The sequence below is a fragment of the Pestalotiopsis fici genome (genome assembly GCF_000516985.1).
Source record: "Pestalotiopsis fici W106-1 unplaced genomic scaffold PFICI_Scf_3, whole genome shotgun sequence".
In the NCBI taxonomy this organism is placed as follows: domain Eukaryota; kingdom Fungi; phylum Ascomycota; class Sordariomycetes; order Amphisphaeriales; family Sporocadaceae; genus Pestalotiopsis; species Pestalotiopsis fici.
Genome location: NW_006917093.1, coordinates 3,866,974 through 3,893,143, shown reverse-complemented (window position 1 = coordinate 3,893,143; position 26,170 = coordinate 3,866,974). Strand labels below are relative to the sequence as shown.

Below are 26,170 nucleotides of genomic sequence, written 5' to 3'. Positions count from 1 at the left end.
TTTTCTTCTTAACCGTCATGATAATCATGTGATATTTGAATCAATACTGGGCAAACATCACCAGGCATGAACCTGCAGTACATTGCTTGAGGGTCTTTCTGCCCAAACCTCGTCGAAACCTCGTCGACTATTTAGTTGGTCTTGTCTCTCATAGTGAAGTTCACCATGTATTCTTGAAAGAGCGGAAATAAATCATGTGCATACAACGTTTCTCATGTTTGGCAAACTATCCCTTTTCATGCATGCTACCTAATATACATACATACATACATACATACATACATACATACATACATACATACATACAAGCCACAAAAGTGAACTTGATGCCGCTAGTAAGTGATACTAGCAACTACCATACCAAAGGCAATGATGACTGTAATCCTACATGGTACATTTGTGTACATGAAAGTGGCCGATATTTACTACATCTCGTCACTTATTTCTTGCCCTTCTTGCGAGCAGGGACGACCTTGAAGTCAGAAGGGATCGAGTTGCCGTTGTTCTCCTTGTGAGGGTTCTTCTTGGCCACCTCATTCCAGCCACCAGTCGGCTGCAAAGGCACCTCGACAGATCCTTGCTTCTCAAAGACACCCTTTTCAGCAAGCTTCTTGCGACGAATGAACTCGTTTGCAAACTCTCGACCATTCATGGTCTTGGAGATCTCGTAGACAACATCCGCGATAGTACTAGCTTCAGCGGGAAACTCGAGTAATGTCTGCGTGTAAACATCAACTGCAAGGATTGCGTTAGTATACATGGTCAGACGAAAGATGGATTCAAAAAGCTGCTCTTACCTTCAGCGACACCGCCCCTCAGCAATTGTCCTTGAACCCATTTGGTGAACTCATCCATGGCCTCGTTGCGCGACGTGTTGGCCGATGGCTTGGAAATGGGACGGGCAGCAGGGGCAGGAGCAACGGCGGGCTTGATGTTGCTGGAACTAACAGAACGAGACTGCACAGCCGGTCCGGTAGGGACCTTGACTTTGCCGCCAGCACCGACGGTAGCCCAGCCAGCACCGGTCACCGCGGCCGGGGTAGCACTCAGAGAGGTCGGTGTGGGCGATGATGCATTCGGCTTGCTGGCGAGGTCTGCATATCTCTTAGCACTAGAAGCAGCGCCCGACTGAACAGCAATCTCTCGAGCCTTGTTCTTACGGGCTTCCTCCTCGCGCTGAATATCAGCCAAGGTCTTCTTCTTCTCGGCAGCTAGCGTGGTTGGGGTCGTGCCCGGCGCGGGACCCTTGGAGGCTGCCGGCATAGTCCATGGGCTGGTGGCGGAGGCTGGAGACGACGTTCCCCAAGTGCTGGTGGTAGGCAGACCCGAAGCAAGTGCAGCCATCTTCTCGCGCTCTCTAGCAGCTTCCTGTTCTGCCATAATACGGCGAGCAGCAGCAGCAGCCTCTTCAGCCTTGGCAGCCTTCTTGGCCTCTGCTTCCTGGATTTCCTTCAGGCTTGGTCCACGGGGAGCTTCAGAAGCAGGATCCTTGGCCCAAGGAGCCAAAGGAGGCGGCTGAGTCACGTTCTCGGGAGTCTCGGATCGCGAGCTAGTAGCATACTGCTCAGGCAAGTTGGACTTGACGCGTTGAGGAGCGGGAGCAGGCAGAGGGGTTGAGGATTGCGGAGGAGGGAATGGCATGGGTAAACCACTCAAACGAGCCGCAGCGATTGCGTGTGCTTGCTCAGTCTGCTCGTCAATGGGACTTGCTGCTGCTTCTGGGGCCATGTCCTTGTCATCCTGCTTTTGGGTCACCTCCTTGGCAGATACAGTCTCTTTGGGCTGGGTGGGAGGACTAGATGCTGCCACAGAGTCGCTGGAAGATTGGTTGTCGAGAGCAGCACGTGTCTGCTCGGCTTGAGCATCGTGCTGTGCACGAAGTTGCTCAAACTCTTCCAGTCTTCCGCGAAAGCCTTCGTCGTCCTCTAGAAGTTCCTGCGTCTGCGGGAGACGGGCACGAAAGGACTCCATCGATGAACTGCCAACAGGAGCTTGGGAAGGAACAGATCCGATTGGGCCGGGGGCACGAGCATTCAGCTCTTCGTCACGAAACATATCACTAATGATGTGGCTGGAGGCACCGGGAGCCATGTTTGACTGCTGCGTGTTTGCCCCCAAAAAAGGACCAGCGCCCCCAACAGAGCCAATAGGGGGCTGCGGAGGCATTGCGATGGGCGAGTTGATACTACCAAAACTGGGCTGACTCTGCAAGCTGTGAGCGCTGGAGTGGTGATGCAGTCCTGGATGACCTTGCAGCTGAACTCTTGCAAGACGCTGCTGATTGGACAGTAAATCTCGGTGCTGCGCCATCATATACTGCTCTTCCTGCTTGCGTCTCTCGAGGTCATTTTGCTCCTGCGCAGTCAACGTGCGGCCAAACTGGGGAAACACGCCGTTCAGGGGCGGTACAATGCCACCTCCTGCACTTGGAGAGAAAGGCCCAGCCGGTGCGGGTGGCCCATGAGGAATGCCCATCATGGGGACAAGGAATGGCTCACGAGAATTGCCAATACGCCTAATAAGCTGACCCAGTGGCTCAAACTCGGGGTCTTCAACTCGCTTTACGCGCAAGTCAGCAGTGAAGAAGTTGGCCTTGTACCAGTCATTCATCTCGAGACCGGTAAACGGACCCTGCTGGTGACCTTGGGGATCGAGATAGACCCATCGCATCCGATCGGGCATAACCATGCTCCGGGGTTGGGCCGAAGGAGGCTCTGCGATAGGATTGCCGCTGAAAGGGGTGCCCGTAGTTTGCGGGAAACCCTGGGGTTGGGCAACAGCCGAAATACCACCAGCCAGAGCTTCCGAAGTGACAGCAGACCGAGCGTTATCGGGGTTGAACAAATCACCGAAACCACCACGACCAGTTCCGATTGGAGAATCAGTGTTGCGGCTGGGTTCTCCGAAGGCATTGCGGCCGATGGCACCAAGCGGGTTGGTGTTCATTCGAACATCGGGAATTGAGTCGGCCAGGCTTTCGTTGTCTTGATTTGCCATTTGCGACTGCATCGCCGGGGGGAAGAGAGATCCCAGTTTGCTGCCTCGGCCAATGGATCCAGAACCAGGAAGTCCAGTGCTACTAACAGGGCCGAAAACACCGCTCAAGTTGCCCAGACTTGGAGAATGGAGATCACCCATTGGCGAAAAGAGGGAATTTCCAAAAGCATTGCCGAAGGGGTTGCGTTCACGGTCAGGAGTGGCAGAAGTGGGCCAACCACTAAGAGTGCTAATTGGTGGCAGAGGCTTCGCACCCACGCTGGAAGTCTGACTTCGGTCACTACCCTCGAATGCAGCTTGACCAAAGGGGCGAGGGAAACCGCCAGCACCGAAGGCAGAAACATGGTCTGAACCGCCAAGTCCCAAGCCATGGCCTTGGGCGCCTTCATTACCCTCCTCGGTTGCACCACGTTCTCCAGGCGGGCTTCGGTAGGGATTGGTCTCGGAAGGGCTCAGCGGCTCATTATCCAATGCGCCACCAAGATTCAGGCCGGACATTCCAAACTCGCTAGCCGATCCTTTGACGGGAGTATCGAACAGAGTGGCACGCTGAGTTGGCGGAGGACTGGTGTCCTGCGCGCCGCCCAACACAGCACTGCCTGATAGATTTTCTTCGCCAGCGAACGGATCGGTATCAGTGCGCTGACGGGGACGCCAAGGGGCCCTGGGATCAACCGCTGATGATGGCTCACTGCCTCGACCCGCCATATTATCATTGCTATCCTTTGGGATCAAGCGGGCAAGGCGAGACGGGCCTCCAGGACGTTTGTCGCCAATGGCAGAGGAACCAGGCAGAGCAAAATTTCCGAAGCTACCCAGGGCCGAGGCTGGTGAGTTTGTCGCGCCAGAGGATCCCCACAGAGAGGAGGCGTTTGCAAGACCCGAGACACCTGTGGCGGTGTTGTTGCGTACCAGGCCAGCAAAGGGATGCGGGGAGTTCTGTCCCGGTGCGGGTTCACGTGGTTGGGCGTCTCCTTCGGGTTCTTCAAACATGGCGTCCTTCGCATCGCTCTTTCGAAGCCAAAACGAACCCCCTTCTCGCGTCGCCGAGGTAGGCGAGGTTAGTCCCCCTCCACCAGAATACGGGTTAGTGTCCGTCGTCTCACGTCGCCTGGTTCCTGGCCTAGAGGCAGACGAGGGAGAGGCTAGGGAAGCACCGTGGCTGACAGACGTCTTACGTCCTCCATTCAAGGCATTCCCGTCCTTGTTTTGAGGCGGCGGCTTAACGGGCGAATTGACATCGGTCGTAAACAGATCGCGCTCGTCTTCTGTCATCTCCCGGAGACCGCTTGGTATGCTGGCAGAGGCAGGATCCCAACAAAGGTCCGGCTCTTGTGGCTGGACATGAGATTCGCCACTTTTGCCCCAACCGCGAGTTGCCGTGTTACTCCCATTAACGTGACCCGGATTCCAGCCTTGCACGAATAAGGAAGACACATCTGCTGAAGGAGCGGACTCGTAAATGTTCAGCAATTCTTCTTTCGTATATCTGCGTTGGGTTGACTCCACAGTCGTGCCAAGAGACTGAACAGCGTCGGCAGGGGCCGGCTGGCTGCTGATGGACTGGCTGGGAGTGGTCGAGGGTCTTCGAAAGGTTAACGTTCCATTAGGCCGACCAGTTCTAGACCTATTGATATACACTTGTTAGTTTACCAGTTCGCCGACATGAGATCGGTTGGGTACGTATGAGAATCGTCAAGGAAGATTGGTTCGAGTGCGAGGGCAGACATGGACAGCGACGGGCCCAGTAAAACAAGAAAAAGCAATCATGGAACACAATTGGTGCGCAAATGAAGGTAGGGAAAAGGTTGTGGGAAACCAATGCATCAATCATGGCGAATGGCCTGAATGGACAGAATGCTCCAAAGCTCCACGACTGCCGCAAGGGTGATTGGGGAAAAATTTGAATTGGGTTTGACCGAGAAGAAAGGCGACAGCAAATGAGGGAGACGACTTACCACTCTCCACTGTTGTTGTTTCGTCCATCGCGTTGCGAGTTCTGTCCAGCGGCGGCTGAGGCGAAACTCGATGGTAGATTCGACGGCATGTTGGGAAGTATGTAGACGAGATGCTCGCTCGGGGGGGTGAAAATCACGAAGTACTAGCTAGGGCACGGCACCGAGACAAGAAGCCTTGATGGCCGGATGCTTTTGTTGTTTTCGGAAAGGGAGTTGTAAGATCGGTGGACTTTTTGGCAGAGTCTGCGCAGTCTCGAAAGTGGACAAGAGCCTGATGGGGGATCGTGTCGCGGGTCGATTGGTGGAGGTTGCACAGTTTTGAGCTGTGTCTCTGTCGCGGGCGCGTGAAGCAAAGTGCAAGATGACGTTTTCTTCGACGGGCCGGAGGGGTGCGGAAGGAAAGAGTTCCAATGAGCTTTGGCAGCAGGCGGAGGTGAAAGTTTCCAAAGCCGAAGCAGTGGTGTGAGATGTTGCGATGACGCGGGAGGTGGATTGCAGGATTGTTTTTGTTCGTCGTTTGGAAATGTTCGCTCGTGACTGTAGTCTTCTATTTCGGGGGGGTGGTCCAAGAGGATGTCTAAATCGTAAATTTCAGAATTTCCACTTTGCCTCTGGGAGAAGCAAGTGCACCAAGCTGCCAGCCAGTGGCCGATCAGGCCAGCCCAGCAGCCAGTCAGCAGCAGCTTGCACCAGGCAGTTGACCAGCCAGGCTGCCAGGCAAGCAAACGCCGCCGGCCGAGCCCCCAAAAATTCTAAAAAGCTCACCAGCCACCGCACTAAACTCCAATCGAACAAGCTGCCAGCTGCCTCCTGTCAGCCTCAGTCGGCGAGACAGACGTTGGATACCCCAAGGTACTCACGGACTACGAAGGAGAAGAAGAAGAAGAAGAAGAAATGAGACAACGCCAGCACTCGAGATCTAGTCTTGTCTAATAACTCTTGTTCTGTCTAGGTCGTCAAAAACTCAATTCGCATTCCATTCCCTACTACTACCTGGGCTAATAATAATGATATCTTTGCTCCCCTTGAGACTCCTGAATCACGTGTTTGTGCAGAGCTCTAACAATCTCAACGTGCTGCTAGAAGAAGGGACAAAGAAAACTAGGATGACTCGAGGTTGCGTGCATACTGCCCTTTTTTTTTTTCCCTCTCCCTTAGGCTCGTGCCGGCTCATCGGGTATTCGCAAGAGACATCTGTCCAGACATTGGACACCAACCCGACTGGTCGGCTAGGATGGTCCTCCTTTGAAAGACATTCGAATCCACAGCATATCCATCCATCCCCCAGACGACCAGTGGGCAAGATGACAACGATGAGGAGTTGCATACTGAAGAGAAAAAAATCCCCCCTCCAAATGGACCGCAACTTCTGGATATTTTACCCCCTCTCCGCTGCGACGACAGGTGTCAGCAAAAATTTGTCTCTTTGTGGGGCAAAGTATAGAGGTGGGTGATGAAGGTTAGGCATTAACAAGGCAAGGCAAACCTTGGATCAGTCGGTATTTGGCTTACGCCTGGTAGAAGAATACGTGCAAAGTCTCCTAGAGTGATGCATCACGTGCCATCTTACCCCTTCATCTGTTGCGCGTGTGAATATCCTTACTTTTCTTTGCAGAACGTGGAAGATGGGGGATTGGTATCAATGGGTTTAACGCTTCCATTATAAGACAGGAAATAAACGCCACTCACGGGACACAACATCTTACACAGCAAGAGCAACAACATGAGCTGACAAGAAAAATCTGTGAATGTACTAGTATCCAACAAATTACCTTATGATACTTCACATCACACTGTCACCAAATATATCTCGTGCCCTGCCGGACATGGCATCTATGGTCAGAGAAATTGTCAATCCTTATCTTATGATGTGAGTGCTTGGGCATCTCTTGATGCGTTCTGCTGTACCCCTGGAACATTTATCCTCTGCTCTCGTTGCCATGCAACGATTGGATGTGCTGAAAATGGCGGGCATAGCTTTAAGTGGTATGATACAATTTTGTTAAAAGTATTGAGTGATCATAAAATGTTTTAATAGCTCTTACAATAACCCGGAACCTTGACTTCCTACAGATGTAGTCATGAGATGGCTGTGCTCACGTGATGAAGGCGTTTACTTGATATTTATTAACAACCAGAATAGCTCTTTTCAAAAGCCGTGGGACTTTAATAATCGCTACCTACATACATAACTGCCGACCGGACATGGGGTCCTTGAAAACACCGACATCATAAATCATAGCCAAATAAGAGCCCATGTCAAACTATAACGTTGACGTCGACGTCGACGATAGTAATCTTTGGGTAGATAATACGGGGTGGGTAGGATAAAAGTGCAGTGTAAGCTGGACTACCTACCAAGCCTACTTAGTATACATAGTATTTTAAGTGTGCCGAGCCACCCGCCTCCCCACTCGAACTGGCCGCGGTTGATGAGTAAGGGCCAGTTGAAACACAAACCTTTGAACATTGAGGACTTTTCGGATTTGCCAAGCGTCCAAGGTTAGACTAACAAAGAACAAAGATATATTGGACCGGAAATGGAATGGCTTGGCGTATGCATACCATGCGTCATGAACTGCAGAGCTCATACCCGAGCCACTCGTAGCTAACTGACCAATTAATAGTCCAAGATGACTTGGCCGTCTATCAGGAACTGGTTCTTCGTATATGCGAAAATCACTGGTAGCGTGAACAACAGGGGTCAAGTGGTGTGGCCACAGGCAAGACAGGCAGGACGAGTACTGTGTATGCAGGGCAATGAATCGTCCACTGCCAGCATTATCATAATACGCATGTAGTGCAATAGACTCATTACGTCAGCACTACTGGAGATAGTAGGTTGAATCCCGAATTCCTGCCGCGTCCCAGTTTTCCCAAGGGAATCGCTGCCATCTATTTGGCGCGCGTCTGTCGGACAATTCAGACATCTGAGAAGTCCGAGATCTGCTTCGAAAGCTTCCAAAGCTTCTCGAAACGCACGTACCCTGCCTTGGCCTACCAACCTACCAACCTACCATAGCCTTCTTACATACCCTGGACCCTATGGTTTTTTCTTCATGAACAGGTATCCACTCTTTCCCGAGAGATCCTATGTATGTCACCGATATGCGGCAGCTTGCTAGGGGCGGGATTGCGGCAGTCTTGCGGGCCAAGAAAGCTTGTATTCGCTTATGCCCGAATCCCGGTGCAAGATTCCGTCACAATGCTTCCTTCCCATGCTTGGGACGGACAAGTAGCGTCGGCACTTGATGATTTTGTCCAGCACCAGCGGCAGCGTAGGTAATCACAAAAACGCCATTTGAAGATCCCGAGGTGCCATTGGCATGGGGCAAAATCTTTAATGTGGCACACGGGCACTTCCTTGCTGCTACCTTCCTTGTATTATGCACACTACCATGGCTGCATGGGCACTCCTTTCTAGAATGTCCATGCCTGTTCGAACTATCGATAACCGTCGAGACAATTGCACAGGGCGAGAGGCGCAAACCCACACAAAGTGACGTCTTTCCCGTGGCCCAGGAGGTATTAGACAATAGCCGCCCTTCAAAGCCGTTCTCCGCAAGTGGAACTCGCCCGAGACAACCATCAACGCTGCGGAGATAGTCAAACACAAGCTCGCGCTTATAGTAGAAGGCGAGTAGCGTGGACGGTTGGCACGCATATAAAGGAAAGCCATCTTGACAACATGGAACTTGGAATCATTATAGAGATCAACTCAAATCAAACTCATCAGGCATACCAGTCGATACCGACAAGTCTTTGCAAATATAATTATCACATATTCTCCGTGCACAAAATCGCAATAAAACCCCACAACCATCGACCTACCTAGCTAGGTACCTAGTTCATACATACTTATATCGCCATGACCGCACGCAACCCCCTTGGCAAGAGGCTGATCCCTCACATCATTGATGATTTCGCCAAAAACGAGCCTGAGCGAGAGGCATTCAAGATTCCAAACTCTGCAAACGTTCAAGATGGATGGAAGGTTGTCACATGGAAGGAATACGCCAACGCTGTCAACCATGCCGCTCACCGAATCACCGAAATTTGCGGCAAGCCAGAGAAGGGCACATTTCCCACAATCGCTTACATTGGCCCCAATGATGCCCGATATGTAATTATCATGGTTGGTGCCATCAAGGCTGGTTACAAGGTGAGACACAGCGCATCCCCGTTTTGTTGTTTCTTGTGAAGACATGCTAACTTGATAGGCCTTGTTCATCTCCCCTAGAAACTCGCAAGAGGGCCAGCTCAACCTGTTCGAAAAGACAGACTGCCATGTCATTATCGCCCCCAAATCCCACCACAACGTTATTCAACCATGGCTACACGAGAGAGAAATGCAGGCGGTCGAGGTTGGCGAAATGGACAGATGGTTCCCTCAGAGAGAGGTTCCTCACTTCCCCTATGACAAGACCTTTGAGGAGGCCGAGTGGGATCCAGTCGTCGTTCTACACACCAGTGGCAGCACTGGCCTGCCCAAACCTATTGTTGCTCGGGTTGGCATGCTGTCCGTCGGTGATGCTTACATTGAGCTCCCAGAGTTCCAAGGCACCAAGTTCCACTTCAATATGTGGACAGAGAAGGCCAAGAGTCACTTCTTCCCCAGTAAGTCGCAACGCTCCGTTCAAGATTTGGACTCTATACTAACCATGATAGTGCCATTATTCCATGCTGCTGCATTATACTCCTTTATCAACATTGCAGTATACAGAGCCTCTCCGTGCGCGTTCAGCGTCGATCGTCCCCTTTCGTCAGACCTCGTGGCTGAGACATTGCAACATTTGCATGTTGAATCCGCATTTCTACCACCGGCAATCCTTGAAGACATGAGTCAGGATGAGACCTGTATAAAAGAATTGACAAAGCTGAACTTTATTGTATTTGGTGGCGGTACGTTCTGAATCCCTCACTTTAAAATGTTAGCAGATCACTAATGCCATGATAGGCAATCTCGCCAGAGAAGCCGGAAACCGGCTGGTCCAAGCCGGTGCACCTCTTGCCAATATGATCGCCGCAACAGAGTAAGTCACTTTCACCCAACTACCTCACAACCCATTGACTAACATGGTTTTGCAGAGCCACTCCATGGCCTTACTTCTACCAGAGTAATCCTGACCTTTGGCAATACTTCATCATCAACTCCGACCTCATGGGCTACGAGTGGCGCCCAACGAGTGAGGAGAATGTCTACGAGCAGGTCGTGGTCCGCAAGGACAAGAACCACCCCGGTCTCCAAGGCTTCTTCTACACGTTCCCCGACGATACTGAGTACTACACAAAGGATCTGTACAAACCCCACCCGACGTTGCCCAACCACTGGATCTATTACGGAAGAGCCGATAATATTATCGTCTTCTCCAACGGCGAGAAACTTAACCCAGTAACAATCGAGGAAATCGTTTCGGATCACCCGCAGGTCCAGGGTGCTGTAGTCGTTGGTACCAACAAGTTCCAGCCGGCCATCATTATCGAGCCCGTGACATACCCCAAGAACGAGGACGAGAAGAAGACATTTTTCGACTCGGTCTGGCCGTTGGTGGTAAATGCCAACAAGGAGACGGTGGCCCATGGACAGATTGGTCGCCAGTTCATGATGTTGACCAGCCCGGACAAGCCTTTCCCCCGTGCCGGAAAGGGTACAATCCAGCGGGCTGGAGCCGTCAAGCTGTACAAGGATGAGATTGACCAGCTCTACGAAAAAGTCAACCAGGTGTCCCAGGCGGAAGCCCCGCGTCTCGATGTCAGCTCCGAGGACGCCCTTGTCAGCTCTATCGAGCGATTGTTCGAGACTCACCTGCAATCGCCCCATCTGGAGCCAGACACGGACTTCTTCTCAGCAGGTAAGTCTAGGGCTTTCCAAAGGTATTTGTGCTACTACTAACGGAATATACAGGAATCGATTCCATGCAGGTCATCAACGCATCGCGACTGATCCGTGCCGGTCTGGAAGCTGCTGGCTTCCCCACCGACAGTACTTCACTAGCCACTCGCGTTATTTACGGCAACCCGACGCCACGTCGTCTGGCTCAGTACCTGATGGCGACGCTCGTCAGCGGCAACGGCAAGGACACGGCAAACGAGGACATGGAGCAGCAGCGCGTCATGAAGCAGCTCCACGACAAATACACCCGCCACCTCCAGGCAGGCAAACCCGGCCGACCTGAAGCTGCGGACAATAACCAGGTCGTGCTCCTGACAGGCTCCACCGGCATGCTCGGATCATACTTGCTCGACAAGATGTCGCGAAACCCCAGGGTGAAGAAGATCATTTGCCTGAACCGGGCCGAAGACGGCGGCGTCGCCCAGCAGGCCAAGGCCATGCGGGAGCGCGGGCTCGACACCACGTACGGCGGCGGCAAGGCCGAGTTCCACCACGTCGACATTTCGCGCTCCGATTTTGGCCTGGCCCGGGACGTCTACCAGCGCCTGCTCACCGAGGCCGACCGCTTCATTCACAATGCCTGGCCCGTCAACTTCAACATCTCGGTCGAGACCTTTGAGCCGCACCTGCGTGGCGTGCGCAACGTTGCCGACTTTGCCACACGCGCTGATAAGCGTGTTGCCGTTGTCTTCATCTCGTCTATTGGCACCGCCGACAGGTGGGACGCCAGCCAAGGTTCCGTTCCAGAGCACCGTCTCGAGGACGTGAGCCTTGCCAGTGGTGGATACGGACGCAGCAAGATGGTCGGCGCCTTTATCCTAGAGGACGCGGCCAAGGTCGGAGACTTTCCGGCCGTCAACATCCGCGTGGGCCAGATCGCCGGACCCGAGGGCGATGCCGGCGTCTGGAACCGACAGGAATGGTTCCCCAGCATCATCGCCAGCAGTTTGTACCTCAAGGCCCTGCCCGGCGACCTGGGCATCATGAACCAGGTCGACTGGACCCCCGTGGAGCGAGTCGCCGGCCTGGTGCTCGAGATTGTCGGCGTGGCTCAGCAGAACCGCCCCGAGGATATTAGCGGCTACTATCACGGCGTCAACCCGTCGCACACGACCTGGCCAGAGCTGGCGCCCGCCGTGCAGGAGTTCTACGGCAAGGACCGCCTGCCCGAGCTCGTGAGCTTCCAGGAGTGGGTGAGCCGTCTAGAGAAGACTCAGGCCGAGGATATGAGGGCCATGGACGCGAATCCCGGTATCAAGCTGCTGGACACGTACAAGGGAATGGCCGAGGCCGCTCAGGCTGGACACAAGCCGGTCACGTTTGAGATGCAGCGCACAACGAAGCAGAGCCCTACAATGAGAAACGCAAAGGCTGTGAGCCCTGAGCTGATGAAGCACTGGTGTAAGCAGTGGGGATTTGCTTGAATTGTACCAAGTCTATCACTTTATTTTTGTACTGCATAGGATTAGACCGGCATTGGGTGTGGCTATCATAGGAGTTAGCTATTTGAATTCATACTAGTGATTATTTATTTATCAAATCATGTCCAAGTTGTATCTTGCTTTGGTATTTATGACCACGCTGGCCCATGTTCATATTGCATGATGGAATTTATCAGTGCACGACTTCCGCATTTATAATAACAACCATAATCTCGGAGCCGGTAGAGTGGATATTGGATGCTCAACTGGGACCGGCATCGCTTTCGGAGCCCTCCGTGCGGAGCAAAGATAACGGGCCGTTCTATAGTGATAATCTCGACCACTGAAATTAGAATCCTTCTACCTGGACCCCACCTCCTTAGTGAGGACTTGCCAACTGACTTGTCTTGCCTTATCTTTCGGATCGAGTGGGCAATGCCGGCGGCAAGCAGATATAGATGAGGCTTCAATATAATATTTATGAGAACGATTAGACACCTCCTACATCATTCTGGATTCTTCGACCCGAAGAAAAAAAAAACCCTCAAATATCGCCTCAAGTCCAATCGACAAGCAGAGTGACCAGACAACATATAAGAGTGATCGCCATTGGATTTAGTGGACGCCAGCAATAATCACCACGAGTGCAAAATGGCCACCAAAAATTTAGATGTCGGCGTTTTCATCCCGATAGGCAATGACGGATGGCTTATTTCCACCACAGCCCCCAGGTTTATGCCAACATTTGAGCTAAACAAGGAGATTGTGCTAAAAGCTGAGCGCTATGGTTTCGATTTTGCCCTGTCAATGATCAAATTGAGGGGGTTTGGAGGCAAGACGGAGCACTGGGATCACAATCTGGAATCTTTCACACTCATGGTACGGGATGACCTTTTTCTCCACAGGTAAAAATTGCGCAGGAAAAAACAGAGACAACTAACTGGTTTGTGTGAATAGGCCGGTCTGGCAGCGGTGACGTCCAAGATCAAGCTCTTTGCATCAACGGCAATTCTTACGTTGCCACCTGCGCTATGCGCCAGGAGTAAGCAGCTCTCTTTATATACCGCAAAAGCTAGAAACAATGATTCGAATACGTACAAATTTTTGAGATGACACATACTGACGCCTACGATTTTGTAGTGGCCACCACCATCGACTCCATTGCGCCAGGACGCTTCGGTGTCAATATCGTGACGGGATGGCAAGCCGCCGAATGTAAGCACATGCACCATGTGCATTATGCCCATCGTCTCTCTTGGCCAATACAACCACTAACATATAAGAAAAGACACGCAAATGGGCGTCTGGCCAGGCGACGCTTACTTTGGGTATCGATACGACTACGCCGAGGAGTACGTGCGGGTGATGCGCGAGCTCTGGGCAAACGGCACCTCGGACTTCAAGGGCGAGCACTTTAAAATGGACGACTGCAAGTTGAGCCCGCGCCCTTCGGGCGACATCAAGGTCATTGCCGCCGGCCAGAGCCCCCGCGGCGTCAAGTTTGCGAGCGAGTGGGCCGACTACAACTTTTGCAGCGGCAAGGGCATCAATACGCCCACGGCCTTTGCCGATGCCAATGCCAGGCTGGTTGACGCGGCCAAGGACACGGGTAGGGATGTTGGGGCCATGGTGAGTTTGTCTCGAGAAATCCCTCTTCTGCGAAGCGATATATTTGAGGATAAAGGAATAATCTGACAATAAACGAAACAAAGGTGCTCTTTATGATCATTATGGACAAGACCGACGAAGCAGCGACGGCGAAGTGGGACTACTACCGAGAAGGCACCGACTGGGACGCGCTGTCATGGGTCGCAGACCAGAGCGGAAGGGATAAGCAGGCTGATGCCTCCTCCACGGCCAGACGTCTAGTGTCCACGCTGGGCGATCCGGTCAACATGAACGGGGGCACGCTGGTGGGAGGATACGAGTCAATTGCGCGCATGTTGGACGAGATTGCCGAGGTGGAAGGACTCAAGGGTGTCATGTTGACGTTTGACGAGTTCCTCACTGGGCTGGACAACTTTGCCGAGTTTGTGCAGCCGCTGATGAAGAGTCGGGCCAAGATCAATGGGGTTGCTTAGTACATGTCGTTTCTAGAATAGATATCTGGAAAATCATGAAAGATGATGACAATGATTTAAAGTCACGAACTTGAGTCAAAGAAGTAGATAAAATTGAAGATGATGGGCAGCTTTTGTGGTGGGTGGTCCGTAATCTTGTCTACGAAACGATCGAAGAAGAAATAAGACAGAATACTCTGTCATCAATTTACAAGGCTGATTTACTGTCACTCGTGATCACTTGCATTGAAAACTCAATATTCGTCAAGAAACAAGTACTTTTTTGTTTCCTATATATTCCGTGAACCCATTGACCATCGCATGAAACTTTTTTTGGTGTTTTCTGTTCCGTTTCCTGGACCGATTGTCCATCTCAAGCAAAGACTCGACAAAGTCGATCTTTATAAGCATTCCAGATCCAGGTTATTCCGTGCCATTCAGAAACCAGTGTCCTCAATCCTAGGCCGTGGCTGTCGGAGAGTCTTTTTGGTTCTCACATCTCTCTTTCTGATCTTCCATCTCTCTTTTCTGATCTTTCCCTCTATGGTCTGATCTAATTACCCCACCATCTCAAGATGAACCAATCATGATTCTTGCAATCTTCCAAGGCCTGGTCTACTTCATATTACCATCCATGATCTGTTGTACCTAGGTACTTGATTCCCTAAGAGGAGCCGGTGGTACCGTAAGTAGTAGCAGTAGATTTTGCGCCGGCAGCAGCAGCAGCGGCTGCAAGTTCAGCAATGTTGCGACCGGTCCAAGCACAATCCCAGATGGTGAGCAGAGCCCAAAACTTGATGAGCGAGTGGTAGTAGGCAAAGGCGACGTAACCTGGGAACATGATGAGGTGGCTGGGGTAGCGACGGAAGTGAGGCCAAGTCTTGACGAGCTTGGTAGCGAGGATCCAGATAACCATGACGCGCACGTCGGCCCAGCCGTGAGCCCAGGGAAGCTGCTGCCACATGTAGCAGAGGAGAAAGTCCCAGAAGACGGCAAAGTTGATCATTCCTGCAATATATACGGCGTAGATAGACCAGGGCTGAGTCTCCCAGATGCGGCGCATCATGAGAATGCGAGGGTTGGAGCGAAAGGTGGTACGGGCCCAGCGGGTAGAGGTGCCGAGGTGCTTGGGGAACCATCCCAGAGTAGTCTCAATCTCGCTGTCGTCCTCGGACTGAATGCGGACGCCAAAGCCGTGCTCAAAGATCCAGCGAGTAATGAAGTTGTCATCATCAGGGCTGAGGGGACCCCAAAGCATACCCAAGAAACCAATCATCTCATTGGTGTAGCTGTCGCGGAAATCGGCATCGCGAAGAATGTCGGAGCGGATGGCAAAAGTGCGACCAGAGACGACAAAGACGCCACCGTCGACCCAGTTGGAAGCCATGATCTCGAAGTTGTGACGGGTCAGGTACAGCGAGCCGATCATGTTCCAAAACAGACTCCAGCGACCCTTTCCATGCTCGATGCGGACGCGCTTGTTGGTGCCGACAAGTCGAATGTTCTGGTCCTCAAAGGCGGCGAGAACAGAGGGGAAGAAGCGACGGTGAAGGGGCCAGAAGACGTGGTCGTCGACACAGATGGTGATGGCGGTATCGATGATGGGAGCGACATGATCAATCTGAATTCGCTTTCCAGCGGCGGGAGCTGCCTCGACGCGAATGTTGATCTTGGGCCAGCGCACGCGGAGACCAGCGGCGACGCCCTCGGCGGCATCAACCATGCTCTCATGACCAACGACAATAAAGAAGTTGCGGGGTTCTTGGGTGCAGACAGACTCGGTGCATTCTCGGAAGATGTCACCATGGGGCTCGACGGTCGGGCAAATGACGGTCACATCATTTGCCGTGTAAGTCGGAGGGGATCGACGAGGAGCGGGACGGTAGAGACGGTAAGCTACAATGTTAACAAAGAGGCGCCAGTAACGGAAAGCGAACAATCCAACAAAGGCGGCCACTGGGCCAACGGTGATGGCAGTGTTGAAGAAGCGGCAAGTGAAGGGACCAATGACAAGATACGGGACAGTGAGGAAGCAGAACGCTAGAACTGCCAGGAGGGCCGAGAAGGCCAGGGCCGTGAGAGTAGGACCCCAAGCCATGGTGTCGAGCTTGCTTACTATGTGTTTCTGATGGTGGTGGTGTTGATTTACTGTCGCGACGGTCGAATTGTAGATGTTGAAAAGTATCAGTGCTGTGACACAACAAGTTGTAGTGTTGCGATTGTTTGGTTGTTGCTCAGTCGCAGGTGTTGAAGAGCGTTTGCATACTTAAAGAGAATTTTGTACGCGGGGTTGGACAGCGTCAGTTGCCTGGTGAATGAATTGCAAACGGCGCGGCCGCAGAATTTTTTTTTTCAGTCTTGGTGTTTCTTCGTTGCCTGTTGCCCAGGTGAAATGTTGATGTTCATTCTTCGACTTGAAGTGTGACTTGTTGTCTTTCCCTTCCAGATGATGACGCGAAACTCACAGATTGTTATAGCAACGAGGTGACGGGAGTAACAATAGGAGCAGTTTACAAGAGACAACAGATTGAATAAAACAATCCTTTTCTTCGTCAGTGAAGTGGCTTGGCTGAAGACTACATATGGGGTATTGGGGCGCACACAATACGTATGGCATCAAAGACTTGACCGAAACAATGAAAGGATTTGTGCGCGAATAACGGAATCCATGATAAGTCCTCTTAATGTTGGTGACATTCTCATTGTTCCTGTGGACGATTCCCAAAGCCACAAATATCCTTTGTTAGCAAGAGAAGTCAATGTTCCGCATGGATTGTCACTGCTTAAATGTAAACAACAAGCTTGTAGAATTGTATCAAAGATGAAAAAAAAAAAAAAAAAAAAAAGACAAAAAAGCATTTACAAGTATGCGAGAGGCAGATAATTAGAACGAAAGTGAACACTATACAGAAAAAGAAAAAGATCAATCCAATTGAATAGATGGCTTTAATATGTAGGTATATGACAGTATATGGCAAGTAGATCACAGACTTAGATAGTCTCAAATATTTACCACTGTGCTAACTAGACCAGATCGTGCCAAGTATGGCGATGGAGATTTCATTAAATGGTATCTATAAGGTCTTTGCAAGGCTGGACAAATGGAGGCTACCAATCAGGTTAGGCGTTAATACCGCAATACTTGAGAGAGTACGAAAAGTTTCTATTCATAGACATTGGAGCGGCTATTGTTCACAACGGGATGACATGGATAAAGTCGTTAAAGAGGGTGACTACCTCGGTTGCTTGTTGGATTTGTCGAGACTGGAAAGGCGCCGGATGCAGAGTCAAGTCCCTGTGTCCCGAAAGCACATATTTTGGACTAACATGAACATAGACTTGATCCCAAAACAGAATAGCTGTTGAGTTGGCAACACTGGCACGAGCGAATCAGAGGCCGAGGTCGATGCGGCGCGTTCACTATAAAGTGACAATGCACAGGGGGAACCTGGCTCTAGGCTGGCCTCGGCCTCAGGATTTTCTTTGTTCCCCATTCGTGTAAGAATTTTGCGTTTGCACAACTAGGTGACACTCACTTAGCATTCAGAAATGGAATTGATGAGGTGATTCTTCCGTCCTTAGATTTCTTTCTTTCTCTTCTCTAAGTTTCTACATAGTGGTATCATTTCATGTCATTAATTCATCTGACCTTGGTCGGCAGCCAACAACTAAGCAAGCCAGAACCAAACTCTCTGTACCCAGTTCTTTGGTACTGGCGGTACATCCAAGGCTGCCAACTCATCCATCTCCTTGACGCCAGTGTCCACATCAATGTCCTCCTTCTTGATGTAAAATCTAGTTCGGAAATAAATCTTGTGGCCCAAGTACAGAATAAGGAAGATGGGCAGAGTAATATACGCAGCCAAGAAATCCGACACGCTCCAGTTTGACGGAAAGAAGACCGCAAAGCCATTGGTAATGGTCAGCAGGGAGACAACAAATAAGGCATAGTATGTTCCATAAGGTTGCAGTGGCGTCTTGAAGGGCAGGCTCGGAAGCAGTCCCCGGAAGTTCATGGCCGCACGGAATCTGAGATAAGTGACCAGGCAGACAATCCAGGCAATGAATCCACTAATGGTCGAAATGTTGCTGAACCAGTTGAACACGACGGCTCCGCTGTTGCTGACATTGAGGTATGCGAGAAGGCCAAAAGCCCATGTAGCGAGGACGGCAAGATAGGGGACACCCTTCTTGGTGGTGTGGCTGAAAAATTTGGGGGCTTGGCCCGTCAAGGACATGCTGTAGAGGATACGGCTGCCCGAGTACAGGAAAGCATTGCCGGCAGACCAAGCAGAGGTGAGAATGGCAAAGTTGATGACGTGGTTCAGGCCGCCGATGCCCGCATTCTGAATGGCAATAACCCAAGGGCTGGCCGACGCATCGCTGGAGCCAGACAGGAGCCGGGGGTCGGTGCTCGGGACAATGGCGCCAAGGATGAGGGTAGAAACACCGTAGAAGATACCCAGACGCCAGATGAATCGCTTGGCAGCCTTGGGGATGTTGCGTCGGGGTGCCACGGTCTCACCGGCGGCGACGGCGATCAGCTCGGGGCTGGTGATGAAGGCGAATCCAGCCTTGATGAAAGCAGCCCAGTAGGCAAGGAAGCGCCCTGTGGCTCCCGTGGTCATGTATTCGTTGATGGCTCCTGGCGAATCTGGATACCAATAGCGGAAGCCGAGGGCATCATGACTAGGACCGCCGCCGCACATGAGGACAATGCCGAGAATGATGAGACCGGCGATGGTGATGAGCTTGATACTCGCAAACCAAAACTCGGCTTCACCAAATACCTCGACAGCGATGATGTTGAGGATCAAAATGACCAACAAGATGAGGGTAATCCAAAGTGGTGTTATCGACTTCCAATAATCCAACAAAATAGCTGCGGCTGTGGCCTCGGCTGCCACAAGCATTCCGTATGCGTAGAAGTAATTCCAGCCAGCGGCAAAGGCTAAAGAAGGGTCGAGAAATCGGGAGACGAGGTACGGGATGGAGATACCCTTGAGTGGCAGGTAGGTAACCATTTCACCGAGGTCGTTCATGACAAAGTAGACGACCGACATCATGCTGAGATAGCCAAGCCAGAGGGGAAGCGGGCCAACCAATGACAGAATGGCACCTGAACCGACGAAAAGACCAGTACCGATACTGTCACTTCGTGTTAGTGGTTTGTAATTTGAGGTCGCTGGCACGGCGGTTGGCAGAGCAGGGAATAGGTGAGGGGTTGAGGGGATAAGAAAGATGCTTACGCTCCGCCCAAAGCCATGAACTGAATATGCCGACTCTTCATTCCACGGTGAAGTTGTTCATCTCCGCCCACCACCATACCGTCTACATTGGATCCAGTCTGGGTAACATCCTGAATACCTCCCTTCTCAGCATTGCTGAGGTCGTTCTTCTCGTCTGCCGTGTGGAGCGACATGTTGTCGGAGACTCGATTGAAGCTGCTGCGAGTTGTCGCAGGCTCTGCTTTTGGTGTTTGGGTCTCTCTTTTTTCTGTTCTCCCCACGAGTTGATCACTGCATGTCTCACCGAGCAGGCGGGGGGAAAGAAAAGAGTTTAAATACAAGCAAGGCTGCCCTGCTTGGTGTCTTAGTGTGTCTTGGAAGAAGGCCACTGCCAAGATTGCCCGTCGTCCGTCTTACAGCCTACTACCTATGTATGTATGTATGTATTCATGATCAAGGGATCTTTCTAGGTATGTAGGTACCTTGGCAATACTACAGAGTACTCCACTCATGTATCTCCCCGGACCCTCATATGTGCTGATACGCTATCTTACCCCAGACTGACCTTATCATGTCTCCACCAGAGGGAAAAAAAGAAATGGAGTAGCTCTAGATACGTAGCATCGTATTCATAATATTCATTTGTCGTTTGTGTGTTCGTACTGTGGCAAAGTTTTTTCAACAAGTCTGGGCACAGTTTTTTCAATCCTCGGCCAGCATCGGGCAGGCCTAGCGGCGATCAGGTCGGCCGGAGGAGCTGCAGTGGACTTTTAGAGGAGACGGCACCCGCAACGAGCCGTGACACTGAGCTGCTATAGGCTAGAGCCGGCCCTAGCTCGGAGCACTGAGCCCGCGACAAGGCACTAATAACGTAAAACACTGGAGTCTACAGGGAGCCTCACGCACGGCACTGACGGCTGCTGTCGGTCTTGGAGGGAGGATGCCATCGCCAAATGCAATTTCATCAAAGAAATCTTCAGCACAAGAAGAAACATCGTACGGTCACTACACTATGATTGCACACGGCAATTAGTCAGGTCAAAAGACTTGCGGACTTGGCGTCCCGTTGTCTCGGTAAACCGCTAAAAGGCTACTACGCGTCCAGATAAGGAAAGTTTTCATTATTTGCTGACCATATTCTGTTCTTTATTGAATACTCGGCTCGGCCCCTGGCATCTCAAAGACCCCCCACGAGTCTAACACAGTCATGCTGGTTACGTACCTTGCTCGGCATCAGTCTGATGCAAGATGCGGAATGCGGTCCCTCTTAGACTATGACAACTTTACTATTTGTCGCACGAGGATTTCAGCTTCTTCGAGGCGTGGAATTACCGTATTAACGTGATTATTTGCACACTTGAGACTTTGTTATAGGCCATTGAATCACCACTACCGTTAGGGTGGCGGCTGAGAGTTCAAAGGCTAGACCTGCCTCTCTGGGCTGGATTTTGCTTACCATGAGCACTACTATGGTAGTATGGGTAAGTTTTAGCCGTACATGAGGTATATCTCCACTAATGGACATGGGGAGGTGGTTTGTGCTTGTGTAAGTTGTGCAATTTATGGCTGGAAAAGTGACTTGCCCCACGTTGAAGTGAGCCCTGCCAGATACTTGACAGGGAGCGAAAACTTTTGCCTGCAACCACAGTACACGCGACACACAAACGACTTTCGTTTGTTCTAGCATCCTGATTTGATGGCCAGGGCCTGGACAGGCTGAAGCTTACCCCTTGTTGGCACCCTAACGGCTGATCTCCCTTTCTGTGCCTTTTCCCTCAGCTATTCCATTTCCAGTCCTCACTCGTCCCTGGCCGCCTACCGCAACCTTGCCTTTTACGAGTCAAGACGTACAGACACTGACAGGCATTCAGTTCACGAATAATCTTGGCTAGATTCTACCAAATGGGAAAATGTGGCCGGTTGGTTGTGCTTTGGGCAAATGGGGCTTTAATGACTTTCGGCTGAAATCATGACGTTTGCCGACGAGAATAGCAATTGAGCTATCCTCTGCGCGATGCTCGGCGAGTCACGAACAAAAAAAAAATGAACAAATGTTTCTACCAGATTACATACTGTGTATTGCTGCCTCGTCTTATTCCAGGAAAAAGGTCTAGACAATGCATTGGTACGATTTATTCGAATGCCTGATGCATAAAATCCTACACAGTACATATTGCATGGGGGATCCGCAACTGTCACCAGAAAGGTCCGGGGTTGGATTTCAAGCCCAAAAAGTTCGAACTCTTTTATGGCTCTCACGCATTATTTAAATGTCGCTGTTGTCGGTCGCAATTGGTGAACAAGCCATGTTCTATCTGTTCAAGCCAAGCTCTCAAGCCGGTCCTTTGGAATTACTAGCCTGGGCTTTGTGCCGTCTATAGCCTGCTCTGGAGAATGATCCTAGTAAATTACCAACCGGGCTGAGGAGCTTTGCATTATCATTAGACATAGTCTCTATTTCTCTAGGTCTAGATTCGATGGGTAAAGGGGTCCAAAGCCATATCTGTGGACTTTTTGAGCAGCTGGTAGATGTGCCTAATGACATACCCAAGGCCGAGAACGTTCAAGTACAGACTGTTCAATCATCATCTGACCTCACCAAGCCGGCGACTCTATTCTGTTAATACCAGGATTTCATCTGGGGTAATTCGGAATGTAGTCTCAGGCCGCTTTGGCAAGGCAAACTTGATGGCGGTTGATGGAGCTCGGTTCTAGACCACATTTCAGCACAGCTTTGATTTCCCCAGCCTCGCACCATTTGTGCTTTCTCCAGTCTGTCCAGCAGATGATTAACTTGTGGGAGGAGTCAACAAGACCAAACACAGTCACTGGGAGGTGTATAATGGAGTGGTCTGCCGTCTATATGTATACAAGCATCACTGATTCTTGGTCACAGTTCCAAGGGTGGATCAACATATCTCACAGAGGCCAACGCTTCACGGGAGAAGAAAACATTATAGAATGACCACACATGTAGTATGCTTAAGAAGGGCACTGAGCTCATAGCGGGCTAAATTTCACTGCCACACAGACAACGCAGAACGGCGGTATCCGAGCTTCGGGACCCTAGATCCTGGTTCGCCGTTGCACCCTTTGACAAATTACGCAAGAAAAGGGTCAAGTAAATCAAGACTCAAATGCTCGCTTTGCTACACCGCTGTTGTTGGCTGCAATAACACATCACACGAGGATATTTCTATCAAATGATGACTAATATTCAAAAAACAGAGCACATATGTAGGGTGCTACGCCATCTCGTAAATAACAAAGCGTCCATTTTCAAGGCCACCTTACTGTCATGATATTTCCACAATTGGTTTACCGGCGCCACTCTTCCGAGCACAGCGTATTACACTACTGCTTCATCAGTGGCTTGATTCCGTCCTGTTCATGCCACCGTCAAAGTAGCGACCTGTCGGATATCACGACTGCTGGCACCAACCGTGATATTGAAAGTGCCCGACGGTACAACCCAATTCTGCAGTTTCGTGTCCCAATAGCTCAAGTCTCTCCTTCTAAGCGCAAAGGTTGCTGTGCCCGAGGCACCAGCAGTCAAGGGCAACTTTGCGAATCCGCGCAGCTGCTTTGGCGGCGCCGCGGCCGACGACGGGTATCCGACGTACAGCTGGGCCACCTCGGAGCCATCGACGCTACCGGTATTCTTGATGGATGCCGTGACCGTGGCCACAGCCTCGAACAGATCGGCGCGACCTCCCGAGGACACCGTGCCGGTCGCCGGGCCTGACGTTGGCGTGCCGGTAACCTTGATGTCCGAGTATGTGAAGTTGGTATATGCTACACGGAAAATAGTTAGAATGACGCGAAACGTAAAGTTTCCAGATTGGAACAACAACTTACACAAGCCGTAGCCAAACTCATACCGTGGCGCAATATTGGACTGGTCAAAGTGTCTATAATCAATGTAGAGACCCTCCTTGTAACTGTCATCGCCACTGACCACACTGGTGCCATAATCAGACGCAGACTTTCCGATGGTGTATGGAAGTTTTCCTGATGGCGAAACAGATCCGTACAAAACATCAACAAGGGCATTGCCGCTCTCCTGCGAGGGCAGGCCCGCCCAGACGACCGCCTTCACATTGGACAGGGCGAGGATAGTTTCCAGCACGATGGGGCCAACGGAATGGACAACGACAATCACGTTCTGACTTGACTGTGACACGGCCTGGACGAGCGCATTTCCGCTGTGCCAGGGGTCGAGGTTGATGCGATCGCCCACATTATTCTCGACTGTGATATAGCCCTCGCCACTGTCTGCAGTGATGAAAACGATTGCGGCGTCTGCACCACTGACCACAGAAGCGACTGATCCCGTGCTGTCACTAGTCGACTGAGTAATGGTCGTACCGTCGGTTGTGGCACGGGTCTTGATGGCATCAGCAGGGGAAACAAAGTACGGGTAGTTGGCCGTGCCAGAACCCCAACCCATGCCCAAAGCGCCAGTATTGCAGCCGCGATCAGTGCATGCGTTTGCGCCAGAAGGGTTGACGACCGAGGCAGAGCCAACCAGAGCGAGCTTGGAGGGCTTCTTCAAAGGTAGTATGCCGGCATCGTTCTTGAGCAGAACAATACCATCTCTGGCAACACTGCGCACATTTGTCTTGTGTGTTCCCTGAACACTGGCCTGGATATTGATGGAGGGAAACCCGCTGTCCTGACCAGTCAGATACCAAGCAGCGAGGATGCGGCGAACCATGTCGTCGACGCGTGACTGTTGAACTTGGCCACTGCTCACAGCACTGGCGAGCACCGAACCCCATAGAACAGTACCGCCATTGTAATCAGAACCAGGCATGGTCATGTCCAGACCTGCATTTGCGCTTCCAGAGGTCGTGTGTTGGGCGTTCCAATCCGTCATGACGTAGCCTTGGAAGCCAAGCTCTTTCTTAAGTAGCTGATTGATAATCTTATCATTCTCACAAGCCCACGTGCTGTTCAATTTGTTGTAGCTGCACATGACCGACGCCACATTTGCCTGTACTGCATCTGCAAACGGCCATAGATATAACTCGTGCATCGTACGATCATCAATGTTTGAACTCATGGTCTCGCGGTTCAACTCCTGTTCATTGCCAATGTAGTGCTTTGCAGTCGCCTGCACACCAGCAGTCTGCATGCCAGTGATCGTGTCCGCCATTGCAATTCCAGTAAGGTAAGGGTCGACACCAAAGCCCTCCCAGTTTCTCCCGCCTGTTGGGATTTTTCCGAGTGGCCCTGCAACTGGAGCCAGTAAGACATGAATACCGCATCCTTTTGCTTCTTCACTATAATGTTGAAGGTGATTAGCCCATGTACATTGATCATAGAAGCCTTTGTGTAGAAGAGGCTCAAACCCCGACTGGAGAGGAGGGACATATATATAGTTTATGTCGAATAAAGCGCTGAGAATAGTGACTTACGCCATGAATTGGCCTCGTTCTTGTATCAATTCACGGTCCCAAGTCGAGGCAGCCTGAATGCCAGGAGTAAAAGCCGTGACACCATTTCCGTATCGTATCCCCAAAGGCCCGTCTTGTAGACATAGCTGAGGGTAGCCGATGGAGCTGACTGCTGCTGTATTGCCTACACAAGGGCCCTTGTCCCATCCGATTCCAGACACGATATTGATTTTTTCCGAAGAGGACAATTTGGCCAAGGCCGCGTTGGCTTTTGTATAAGCAGCAGTCCAACTAGCTGTTGTTTGTCCGGAAACCAGCAAGGCTCCAGAGAGCGCTGTGAGCATTACCGGAATCATTTTGCTGTTGGTAGGGTTCTTGAAAGTGTGAACCATTCCGCCGTTAGATTCTAGAATAGCAGCAGTCTCCATGCACTTTTATATGATTTCAGTTGGGCATGCCAGCACATGACATACATGTGGAGACATCATATGCACACCAGAAGCAGAAGCCCACCAGACGGAGAAATGTTCTCATGCCCTTCCTGTGCCGTTCAGCCAGCGATGACCCGGGGAGCCAATAGGCTATGCTGCAGTTTTCGCCGCTTCCGTCAACTGCAGAGACAGCCAAGCCTGGGTGTCCTCTTGGCTGGCGACATTTTGCATGGGATGAGCACAGTCAAAAGCCGTTAGCATAAGTCGGCACTCATCGCGATTGGATGTAAGGGTTGGACAGCAGGGAAGTGTTGCTCGAGTTGAACGCGATCACTGCCGAAGTAGCGGAGGCTCATGCATGCTTCGAAAATGCAGCCGGGCCGCAGGCCCAGATATTGATTGCCAGGGGCCACAAATTACAGGGCTTCAGCCACTGGAAACAACCGATAGGCTGCCTTGGCTACCGCCCCGCCGGGGTCAGATCTGGGGTATGTGCCTCCGCTGATTTTCCTTCCCAGATTCGGTATCGTTCATCTTATTTGCTTCCGCGCCCGTCATCGAGCTCGGATAATTGTTCTCGACATTTGCCAAGAATCGATAATCTGGGCATGTTCGCTTCCGTGTTCGCTTCTGTGATGTCACATGGATTTGAAAGAGTTGACCTCTGACGCTGGTCACAGCAAGGCATGATGGTTTGAGCGTGATCTAGGTAAGGTAAATAATGCGCTCATGGACAGGGAATACAGACAAGGTTCACTATAAGCTTCAGCAGGCCCCGAGACA

The 26,170-nt window shown here is 51.3% G+C and overlaps 6 protein-coding genes across 6 annotated transcripts; 2 read left to right on the top strand and 4 right to left on the bottom strand.

The window, feature by feature from the left end:
• Positions 1 to 439: 439 nt before the first annotated feature.
• PFICI_05313 (uncharacterized protein) lies at positions 440 to 5,044 on the bottom strand (the record flags this gene model as incomplete). Its single annotated transcript, XM_007833894.1, has 3 exons — positions 440 to 735; positions 798 to 4,624; positions 4,956 to 5,044. The coding sequence occupies 3 exons, from the start codon at positions 5,042 to 5,044 to the stop codon at positions 440 to 442; spliced, it is 4,212 nt and encodes a 1,403-aa protein (XP_007832085.1).
• Positions 5,045 to 8,823: 3,779 nt separating this feature from the next.
• On the top strand, positions 8,824 to 12,272 carry PFICI_05312 (uncharacterized protein; the record flags this gene model as incomplete). The annotated part of the gene is made up of 6 exons (XM_007833893.1): positions 8,824 to 9,117; positions 9,176 to 9,572; positions 9,624 to 9,857; positions 9,913 to 9,988; positions 10,044 to 10,807; positions 10,861 to 12,272. The coding sequence occupies 6 exons, from the start codon at positions 8,824 to 8,826 to the stop codon at positions 12,270 to 12,272; spliced, it is 3,177 nt and encodes a 1,058-aa protein (XP_007832084.1).
• A 648-nt stretch (positions 12,273 to 12,920) lies between these two features.
• Positions 12,921 to 14,350, top strand: PFICI_05311 (Pyrimidine monooxygenase RutA; the record flags this gene model as incomplete). The annotated part of the gene is made up of 5 exons (XM_007833892.1): positions 12,921 to 13,148; positions 13,227 to 13,311; positions 13,410 to 13,484; positions 13,558 to 13,898; positions 13,982 to 14,350. 5 exons carry the CDS (start codon positions 12,921 to 12,923, stop codon positions 14,348 to 14,350), a joined length of 1,098 nt encoding a protein of 365 aa, XP_007832083.1.
• Positions 14,351 to 14,993: 643 nt separating this feature from the next.
• PFICI_05310 (uncharacterized protein) lies at positions 14,994 to 16,427 on the bottom strand (the record flags this gene model as incomplete). The annotated part of the gene is made up of 1 exon (XM_007833891.1): positions 14,994 to 16,427. One exon carries the CDS (start codon positions 16,425 to 16,427, stop codon positions 14,994 to 14,996), a length of 1,434 nt encoding a protein of 477 aa, XP_007832082.1.
• Positions 16,428 to 17,997: 1,570 nt separating this feature from the next.
• On the bottom strand, positions 17,998 to 19,751 carry PFICI_05309 (Proline-specific permease; the record flags this gene model as incomplete). Its single annotated transcript, XM_007833890.1, has 2 exons — positions 17,998 to 19,477; positions 19,579 to 19,751. The coding sequence occupies 2 exons, from the start codon at positions 19,749 to 19,751 to the stop codon at positions 17,998 to 18,000; spliced, it is 1,653 nt and encodes a 550-aa protein (XP_007832081.1).
• Positions 19,752 to 22,945: 3,194 nt separating this feature from the next.
• Positions 22,946 to 25,348, bottom strand: PFICI_05308 (beta-glucosidase L; the record flags this gene model as incomplete). Its single annotated transcript, XM_007833889.1, has 3 exons — positions 22,946 to 23,352; positions 23,416 to 24,842; positions 24,978 to 25,348. The coding sequence occupies 3 exons, from the start codon at positions 25,346 to 25,348 to the stop codon at positions 22,946 to 22,948; spliced, it is 2,205 nt and encodes a 734-aa protein (XP_007832080.1).
• Positions 25,349 to 26,170: the final 822 nt, after the last annotated feature.